We start from the raw sequence: 10162 nt of genomic DNA on the forward strand, positions 1-10162 counted from the left end.
TTGTATTAATTTTGGATCTATCGCATCCCACAACTTTCGCAGACTGTTTTGGAATATTTATTTCTCGCACAGAATAGAATAGGTTGACTTTTGTACTATGGGGGATAGTAGATTGACATAGGCTAGTGCTTTTGCTGTTCGGTAGGTCTACTCATCTTGTTTGCTGATGAAAAGTAAATGTGGACAGTTCTTCCAATATCTTTTAATATGCATCTCGGAATCGGATAAGGACGCGCACAGTTGCATCCCAGATGTCTGTCTTCACTTGTAGCCTGTGAGAAAGACCCGATCACGTGATGGAGAGCCATGCGAGTAAGAGGTGCTTCAGGGCGCACAGGACTCCGGGAGAAGGGCACAACACAGCACTCCGGGCCAAGGGCACAACGGCCACTGGCCGCAAAAAGCATGGATTTTTTTAGGGTACATTACGGCCACACAAAGGGGAGGCCGCTGTGAAATTCAAGGCATTATCAAGTGCTTGTCAAATTGTGAATGAGATACTGATGAAGTGTGTACAGCCTGCACAAAAAAAACTAAGCAGAGTTCATGCCTTTCAAGCAACTTTTTTCAAATCATCATTAGTCTCATCATGCAGCCTTACAATGTATTAAAAATCAAAACATATAGCCCAACGTTTGTAGAACAACTAAAGTTACATTAATAACTCTAAATGAAGCATATAGGAGTACCTATTTCTTTGTTAACCGCTCAACACAGAATAGCCGCACACCCTCAAATCGTTTCTATTTTATTCAGCTTTGTTCAATTGTATTCTTCATAATATAAAATAATGCCATGGAATTCTAAGCAAATCTGGTCTACTAAATGAACTAGGGTAGACCAAATCCATTTGGCATAGCCAGATCAGGACCTAACATAAATACAAAATTTCGTGACCGCCACAGCCCTAATCTCCACAGTCTGTCGAGTGCAGCGAGAATGTTTCAACCTGTGCCATTGTTTAGAATCTCCAAGGGAATAAGGAAGTGGAACATGATGTGTACAAATGTCAGAAGGGCTTTCCTGAAATGTTGGGATCATTGACTAAGTCTAGGCTAGTCATATACCCTGGTCTACTTTACATTACAAATAGCCTGTCCATGCATTTCTATCTATATCCACCTTGGCCGCTAGTGTTATATTAGTATGCTATGTTTATATGATCCATTGCATTGCAAATGATCTCTTGCTTCCACTGTTACTTTTCTACTGTCATTCTTTGCATGGGTACTTTTGGGTGGAATCATTCATTTTTAAAGGTGCAATCTGTAATGCCCTGTAATGCTCCAAGGAATCAATGCTCAAACAAAAACACACACAAAACAAAACTCAATTTAGGCCAATCAGTGCTCGATACACTCTCGAAGACCCTTTCCCCCAATCCTGCCGGCCTAGGACACATACTTTAAAAAACAGACAGTAAACTACAGATTGCACCTTTCAAACAGCATGTCATTATCTTACTTCCTTACTCCTCGTGGGTTACGCTTTATCTCCTATCTACAGTATCTTCTCTGTTCTCTTTCCTCATTGCTTTGATCATTCCTATCCAACTCTTCACTGCTGTGCTGGTGGCTGCTGGGTGCTCAGGGAGAGGACAGCTACACGGAAAAGGTAAAGTCAACATGGTGTGCCCATTATAGAAATATATAATGATTAGAATCATTCTATTTCTATGGTGTCCCACTGTAACACGGAACCCAACATTTGGCTACTTAGCTTGCACTTGCTAGCTAATTTGACCTATTTAGCTAGCTCGCTGTTGCTAGCTAATTTGTCCTGGGATATAAACATTGAGTTGTTATTTTACCTGAAATGCACAAGGTCTTCTACTCCGACAATTAATCCACACATAAAACGGCCAACCGAATCGTTTCTAGTCCTTTCTCCTCCTTCCAAGCTTTTTCATCTTTGAACTTATATGGTGATTGGCATCTAAACTTTCATAGTATTACTACGACGACCGGCAACACAGTTTGTCTTTCAATCACCCACGTGGGTATAACCAATGAGGTACCTGCTTCTATAAACCAATGAGGAGATGGGAGAGACCGGACTTGCAGCGCGATCTGCGTCAGAAATAGAAAGGACTTCTATTTTAGCCCTTGGCAACGCAGACGCGCGCAAGCAGTGTGGGTGCAATAATTGAATAACATAGATTTCGACATTTATTTATTTTGCAACGCGCATGCGACGCGAGCGGTGTAGTCAGGGTATAAGGCTAGTCTGTTGCCCCGCTGTTGGTCAGCGAAATAGGCAACCCAGGTTCTAGTCTAGTAATGTTGCTTTCTAGATTTGACATAAAAACACCTTTAGATTAACCAAATATACAGTACCTCATGTTCTGAATTAGGGAAGGACATTGGTTCAGACAAGACCATGATCAAATATTCTGTTTTGGAATCCAATACTAAAGTCTTAATTTACTACAGCTCTAGGCGCAGGGGTTGCATGTCCGTCTTTGCCATAGCAGTAATGTTAGTTAGTGCTGAGCGATTAGTTGAATTGTGGTATTTTTCCGTTTTTAAACAACTAATTGACTGATGTTGGTTCAATTATTTGATTTCCTTTTTTGCTGTGAGCGCAATGTGCAGGTTCTCTAGAGAGAAATCAGATCAAGCCCCGACTGTGTGATATAGTAGGGCGTTGTAGTTTCCAACAGGCCAATATTCTATTTTGTCAGACAGCATAGGCAGCTGCTCTATAGAGATGATCACTTGGAATGAAATAATAACATCATCAACTAGGCCTAAAACAAATGTAGTATACACAGCTGAAATATTTTATTGAAGTAATGTGAATAAATGGTTAATAAGTGATAAGCAGTAATGGGCAGTCACTACCATCATGGGACTTGTATTCTCTGTTACAGCATTCAACCCACATAATGCGTATTGCATTTAATGTCTACAAAAATATTTGAAATCGATAAGTTACTTTTTTAATAATCGAGCTAAAGACCTAATCTCTCAGCACTACTAGCTGTGCTAGTCTTCAATCTGAGATATTGGTGGGCCGCATAAGACCGTCATGAAATGCGCATGAGTGCATATTATATGCTTTAAATATTTCAAATTATGCAAGCACTGGTTGAGATTGATAACCCTAAGGCAGTGATAGACCAGAGAGTAGAGCAGGGCGATATGGCCTAAAAATCATATCTCATTTTTTTTCAAACTTTCATGATATACATCTCGATAATTATTATTATTATAATTTTTTTTTAAACATTTTCTCTAAGCTTTGTTGTATAGTTAAAGGTCAAATACACTGCATTTCAAACAGCAATAATCTAATGAATTCAGGGCGTGTGAAATTAGGCTAAAAGCCCCACTGATAATGTAATTATTTATTCAAAATAGTTTAACCTGCTTTTTTGCAAACGTCTCTGATTTGGCTTTCAAGTCTATGAAAATGCCCTTGTTATAAATTTAACCAAAACCATGCATAATGCACATTCACTTAATAATGACTAACTTATTGTAGCAGGCATTAGAGAAAATGAACACAGGTCTCAACAACAATCTCTCAAGCACAAACCCACATGCTAGTGAGTAGCCAGCTAATCTTTATATTTCAAGTTTAGCCAACTTGGATATGTTTTGTAGCTAACACGGCAGAACAGTTGAATTGTAATGAAGACTACCTTCTATGCGTCTCCAACTGTTTGAACAGCATGCTAGCCTCTTCACTTTGTTCAGATGTTGAAATCAAGTGACCTACCGTATTTCTCCGAATTATAATAAGTGGCCAATTCCTAATATAACTGTATTTTATGCTTATTGCACATTTTATAAAAGACTAGACAGCTGAGTCGTTGAGACATATAAAGGATATCGTTAGACAGGTTAACTTCTACTATGACAGTAAAATGTCTCAATGTGATTGGGTGTCCATATGACCGATTCTGTTGGACCAAACCTCAAATGCAAATAGAGAGGAAGAAGTGATCTCTCAACTTTGTTGGTGTGAGTTTCAGGGGCTTGGGTGTGTGAACAGAGGAAGAGGCGAAGCGAGAGGTTTCGCTCTCGTTAAAATCTGTCCAAAATAAGCCCAATGCGTTTCTATGGGCTTATTTTGGACCTAAGCTTGTCGCCCGCCTTCCCGCCTTTGGGACAACGACTCCTATTGTTAGGGCAGAGTCATGAGCATCTTGTCATTATATTCAGATTCCTGGTGTAAATGGGAAGGTGCACAGAAGGAGTGATACAGGCATTTAGAATATTGCGCAAAAACATACATATGAATTCGATATATCGCCCAGCCCTACAAGAGAGGAGCCTGGTTCTCACACTTGCGTGTGTGTGCGATCATAGAAGTGACACCACGTGAACTAGACTTCAAGCACGTCTCCACCGCAGTACACACGCATCACAACCGTCCCTCCACACACACATACAGTCCTTTTTCCGCACACCCAAGCTCATTTCACAGCAGGTCACCCTACAGTGCACAGGCCTTCACACACATGATTAAGGCTAATGAGAGTTTAGGGAGAAGCAGAGGGGGCCTGTGCTCAGTTAAGCAGCATCAGCTTCACCCATATAAACCCTGATGTTAATCCCATCTTCACCTTCCGTATCTGAGCAGCTCACCGGCCAGTGAAACTGAATCACTGCATGGCTAAACCCACTACAGATGGCACCATAAATAGGTAACTGCCAAAATAAAGGAAACACCAACATAGTGTTTTAATAGGGCGTTGGGCCACTACAAGCCACCAGAACAACTTGAATGCGCCTTGGCATATATTCTACAAGTGTCTGGAACCCTATTGGAGGGATTCAACACCATTATTCTACAATAAATTCCATAATTGGTGGAAAACGCTGTTTGTCGCCACTCCAGAATCTCCCATAAGTGTTCAATTGGGTTGGGATCTGGTGACACACACACACACACACACACACACACACACACACACACGTCCTTTAAACCCCCTATGCTCCTTTGAGACCGTTCTTCCGAAGTCACTGAGATCCTTCTTCTAGCCATGGTAGCCAAAATAATGGGCAGCTGGGCATTTTTATACGTGACCTTAAGCATGATGGGATGCTAGTTGCTAATTAACTCAGGGACTACTAGTAGTGGTGCGTGGGTTAAATCACTGGTGAAGCCTTGCCAGTAAAAAAAAGCTGTATTACAACCTATGCTGTGATAATTGCGTTGCGTGCTTTATAACCCATTCATTCATATGCCACTGTGATATACAGTACAATAAGACCAAGACAACAAAAAGACGAGTCACACAGAGGCGGAATAATTTCAACTACACATTCGTTTGCTTCATCAGAAAACCAGAGAGCAACATCTGTCCGATGAAGTCCACAAAGCAAGTATTACATGTAGCAAACAGTTATATGACCTACAGCAAGGTCCAGCAAGTTAATGTTTTCAACAGTTTACTAAACAACTACTGATTTAGATCCACAGAGTTACTGCAGGTCAGCACAAAGACAACAGGAGCCCTGTCTCCGTTATTCCAGCACCATTTACACTTAAACATCATCAAATCAACTAGGCTTTAATACAGTGAAAACTAACTTAAAGATACCAAAAACAATTTAGTCCAATCAATGTTGCTAAATATAATGTGGCTGTCCATGGAACTGATTTCTGTGTGTGTGTGTGTGTGTGTGTGTGTGTGTGTGTGTGTGTGTGTGTGTGTGTGTGTGTGTGTATGTGTCCGCCCGCCCAAGTAAAACATTTTTTGGACTCACCCTACTTGTAGACTAGTTGAACGCCAATGCCATCCTCTCTTTCATGTTGGCAAAACGGTCTGTGGATTTTAGTTTTTGTTGTCATAGGCTAGCAAGCATTTTAGCTAGGTAGCCTAACTTCCTCGCATAGGCAACAATGGACCAGCTAAGTTAGCTAGCTAGTTAACGTGTTGTGGTGGGCCAGCTGCATACTGCCCTGCTTCCCACTGCTGGCTTGCTTTTGAAGCTAAGCAGGGTTGGCCCTGGTCGGTCACTAGGTGGGAGACCAGATGCTGCAGGAAGTGGTGTTGGAAGGCCATTAGGAGGCACTCTTTCCTCTGGTCTAAAATAACATCCCAATGCCCCAGGGCAGTAATTGTGGACATTGCCCTGTGTAGGGTGCTGTCTTTCGGATGGGACTTTAAATGGGTGTCCTGACTCTCTGTGGTCACTAATTGTCCAATGGCACTTATCGTAAGAGTAGGGGTGTGAACCCTGGTTTCCTGGCTAAATTCCCAATCTGGCCCTCATACCATCATGGCCACCTAATAATCCCTCCTATTTTTTCCAGACCTCAAAATTGGTCTCATGATGTGGTTTAAGCATTTTTGTGAATTTAGAACATGTAGTTTATTGATAAAGTGTGATTTTGAGAGTGAAAACCGGAAACCTAGAAAAATAAAACAGAATTTACCAAAATATAAAAAGGGCTCTTTAACTGTGGAGTGACTTAAAAATCTCTAACAAAAACACCCTTTTTGAGATTGCGCCGTTATTGAAGTCGTTTGTGGTGACGAGGGGACAAAGTCATCAGCGATTGGATCGTCTCTATCCAATCTTAGTATCAGATCCAATGACGAATTGTCAAACTGCCGGTTTACCCATGTGTGTTCTGTCTCTGGCCCAACCCATCGGTTTCTGTACTATTAAGATGGCCCCGAATGTGTTCGCATTCGGTAAAGGGTTGGGGAGGTACTCCGATCCAGACTAATTGCGGTGAAGAAACTAACGTCCGTGGTGTGGCGTAGAGTTTGGATGGAGCAAGGAGTCTGGGTAGCCCGGGAAATAGGGTATTTGCTCAGCCCTCAAATTAAATCTAACATTTAAGTAATATGAGTATCATCTGCTTTCCCAGGCCAGTATTCTTTTCATTCAGGCCAGTAGCTTTCAGTTGTCACGGACCTGAATGTCGAGCCCTGCAATGGCATGTTACTTTAAAAGATGGCTAGTCTTTTAGCCTGGTTCTATGGAATGTAGGTACATTATGGGACACTAGTCAGGTAAAAAAAATTGGTGCGACCAAATCAAGTGCTGGGTGCCATCAACTAAAAAAGTTAGTAGCACCAGTGGAAAAAGCCCTGCCCCCCCCCCCCCCAAATCAACATTCAGGGCCTGATGTATTTGAGTTCTGTAAAAGCCTTTATTTCTGGTCACCTAACCGTAGCCTAGGCTACATCTTTTGTAGAAGCTGCGCTCCTAGAAGCTTAAGGAACAGTAACACGTTGAGAGGCTCTCTAGCTCTTGATGTTGTATATGGCTCTGCAGGCTATCACTGTGTCCCATTCGTGTGTGTGTGACCCCCATTGCCAGTGGTTATTTTTGGCCCGACTCTCCCTACTTCTCAGGGATCCATTTGCAGCTAGACACAAAACAATGTGATCCGCTTTCAGTAAAAGGGCTCTCCTGCAAGCCGACCCGACATCCAAACCTTGCGATAATCCGCTCTAATATGTTCCCTATACCTATAATGACAGGCAATGTGCCATGTGGAATCATCTTAGGAATGGAATCAACATTTTTGATAAATGGGATACTTTTAAATTGTCTTATGTAATGGCACAGGATGAATCTAATCAAATCCTCCCTAGGGAATTAAGCAGTTCATAAGTTTATGAATCGACCGGGTAAAGCTGGTTTCAGTCACATTACTAACAGAGACTTTATGTGTCAGAATCTGGTATGCTTATGCTCTGACGACTGTCTTTTTTTTGACCGAAAGTTGCGCTGAAATGCCAACTATTTTCTTCAGTATACTGGGGTTGTGTGTGTTGTGTCATTATGGTATAGTATGCCTTTGACATGCTGTGGTTGTGTGTGTTCTCTCAGTATATTATCTATGTTTCTGACGTCTTGTGATGTTCTCTCAGTATAGTATCTATGTTTCTGACACCTTGTGGTGGTCTCAGTATATTATCTATGTTTCTGACATCTTGTGGTGTTCTCTCAGCATATCATTTATGTTTCTGACATCTTGTGGTGGTCTCAGTATATTATCTATGTTTCTGACATCTTGTGATGTTCTCTCAGCATATTATCTATGTTTCTGACATCTTGTGGTGGTCTCAGTATATTATCTATGTTTCTGACATCTTGTGGTGGTCTCAGTATAGTATCTATGTTTCTGACATCTTGTGGTGTTCTCTCAGCATATTATCTATGTTTCTGACATCTTGTGGTGGTCTCAGTATAGTATCTATGTTTCTGACATCTTGTGGTGGTCTCAGTATATTATCTATGTTTCTGACGTCTTGTGATGTTCTCTCAGTATAGTATCTATGTTTCTGACACCTTGTGGTGGTCTCAGTATATTATCTATGTTTTTGACATCTTGTGGTGTTCTCTCAGCATATTATCTATGTTTCTGACATCTTGTGGTGGTCTCAGTATATTATCTATGTTTCTGACATCTTGTGGTGGTCTCAGTATAGTATCTATGTTTCTGACACCTTGTGGTGGTCTCAGTATATTATCTATGTTTCTGACATCTTGTGGTGTTCTCTCAGCATATTATCTATGTTTCTGACATCTTGTGGTGGTCTCAGTATATTATCTATGTTTCTGACATCTTGTGGTGGTCTCAGTGTATTATCTATGTTTCTGACATCTTGTGGTGTTCTCTCAGTATACTATCTATGTTTCTGACATCTTGTGGTTGTGTGTGTTACTTCAGGAGAAGTCCAAGATGAGCTTCCTTATGGTGGACAGTGCTGGCATGGAGGACAAGCCTTTAAAAATCCCCAAGGAGGTGTGGCTGCTGGTTAACCACCTCTTTACCAAGTCCTGCCAACAGGTGAGAGGATAGGAAGGGGGAATGTTCAAAGCGCTATTCTCAAGTGCTGTCGCAATGAATTTGGATATTCCTCACAGATGGGTGAACTTGGTTAGCCTGGGATCCAAACGGATTATTGCTCCATTTCACTATTGTCACTTCAATTATTCTGTTTGGACGGAGCGAAACAGCACAACATTTTGTTTGTATTCCAGGCTAACCCTTCCAAGCACTATTCTAGACTTCGCGTCTCAGCCTCTAAATTGTATTCTACCCTACCCTTATTCCAAGGAAAAACAAAATGGCTGTAAACTCCTTACCATTATTTCAGGAGGACCTGTTCCAGACACCGGGCCTGCAGGAGGAGCTGCAGAGTATCATTGACTGCCTGGACACCAGCATTCCTGACTCCATCCGTATCCTTGCTCATATGTCCCCAGTCATTCCAAACCCTTTGGCCCAGATCCACTAGTAGGCCCAGCCCTGTAACAGGAGACTGTGACTGAGATGCCACACAGCTATATGGGTCACCGTGATAAAGCGGCTGCTATACACAGACTGCTGCCAAGGTGCATGGGGTGGTAGTATTAGGAGGTGCTACATTCACGACATACATTACATAGATTTGCCATGTGGATGAAAAATGATGTGTGTGGTATTTGGGTTTTATGGTGTGCAATTCTCCCTATCATCAGTGTTCCTGCCCATACTCATACACACACACACACACACACACACACACACACACACACACAACCAGTGTGTGTGAGAGGATCAGTTTGAGCATGGAGAGGCGCAAGATTGCTATTCTTCATCACATAATGGGTAGCTATTTCGAATTCAAGGTGATTTGTAGGTCAGTGATTCTGCACAGTATGACAGCAATGTAGATCAAACACGCACACCGACCCTCTGCCACAAATCTATGTGTTATTCCCCGACTGTGTGTGTGTCAGCTGGTTGTAACCACTCGGTGGCCGAGGCCCTGTTGATATTTCTGGAAGCTCTGCCTGAGCCAGTAGTGTGTTACGAGCTCTACCAGCGCAGCCTGGACTGCTCCCACGACAGACGCCTCTGCAAACAGGTGCAGTGAATACATATTTCCACATAAAAATCTATGTACGTGATACCATATGAATCTGATAATGGATACGAGTTTGAGTCATTGACTTCTATTGAATCGTTAAAAGTTCATATGGTCATTGCATACCCATGAGACATAGTTTGTCATCTAGGCTCTAGAAGGGTCTGGTTGGGGTTCTCATTTGTCTTCTCTCTGGGTTGTTTTGACAGTTGATCTCCCAGCTGCCCCGGGCTCACCGCAACGTTTTCCGCTACCTGATGGCCTTCCTCAAGGAGCTGCTGAAATACGCCCACAACAACAACCTCACTGCCAGCCTCATAGGTCAGTTCC

The 10162-nt window shown here is 42.1% G+C and overlaps 1 protein-coding gene across 5 annotated transcripts in view; it reads left to right on the top strand.

Moving 5' to 3' along the window:
* The window catches only part of ocrl (OCRL inositol polyphosphate-5-phosphatase), a 35360-nt gene that overhangs the window by 21665 nt on the left and 3533 nt on the right, over positions 1-10162 (top strand). For 4 of the 5 annotated variants that reach the window (XM_029770660.1, XM_029770661.1, XM_029770662.1 and 1 more), the window contains exons 19-23: positions 1591-1614; positions 8650-8769; positions 9080-9164; positions 9705-9832; positions 10042-10153. In XM_029770660.1, coding sequence (XP_029626520.1) covers positions 1591-1614; positions 8650-8769; positions 9080-9164; positions 9705-9832; positions 10042-10153 — 469 coding nt within the window. The remainder of the gene's footprint in view (positions 1-1590; positions 1615-8649; positions 8770-9079; positions 9165-9704; positions 9833-10041; positions 10154-10162) is intronic. The other variant, XM_029770663.1, reaches the window with a different exon arrangement.

The sequence above is a fragment of the Salmo trutta genome, chromosome 13 (assembly GCF_901001165.1).
Source record: "Salmo trutta chromosome 13, fSalTru1.1, whole genome shotgun sequence".
Classification (NCBI taxonomy): domain Eukaryota; kingdom Metazoa; phylum Chordata; class Actinopteri; order Salmoniformes; family Salmonidae; genus Salmo; species Salmo trutta.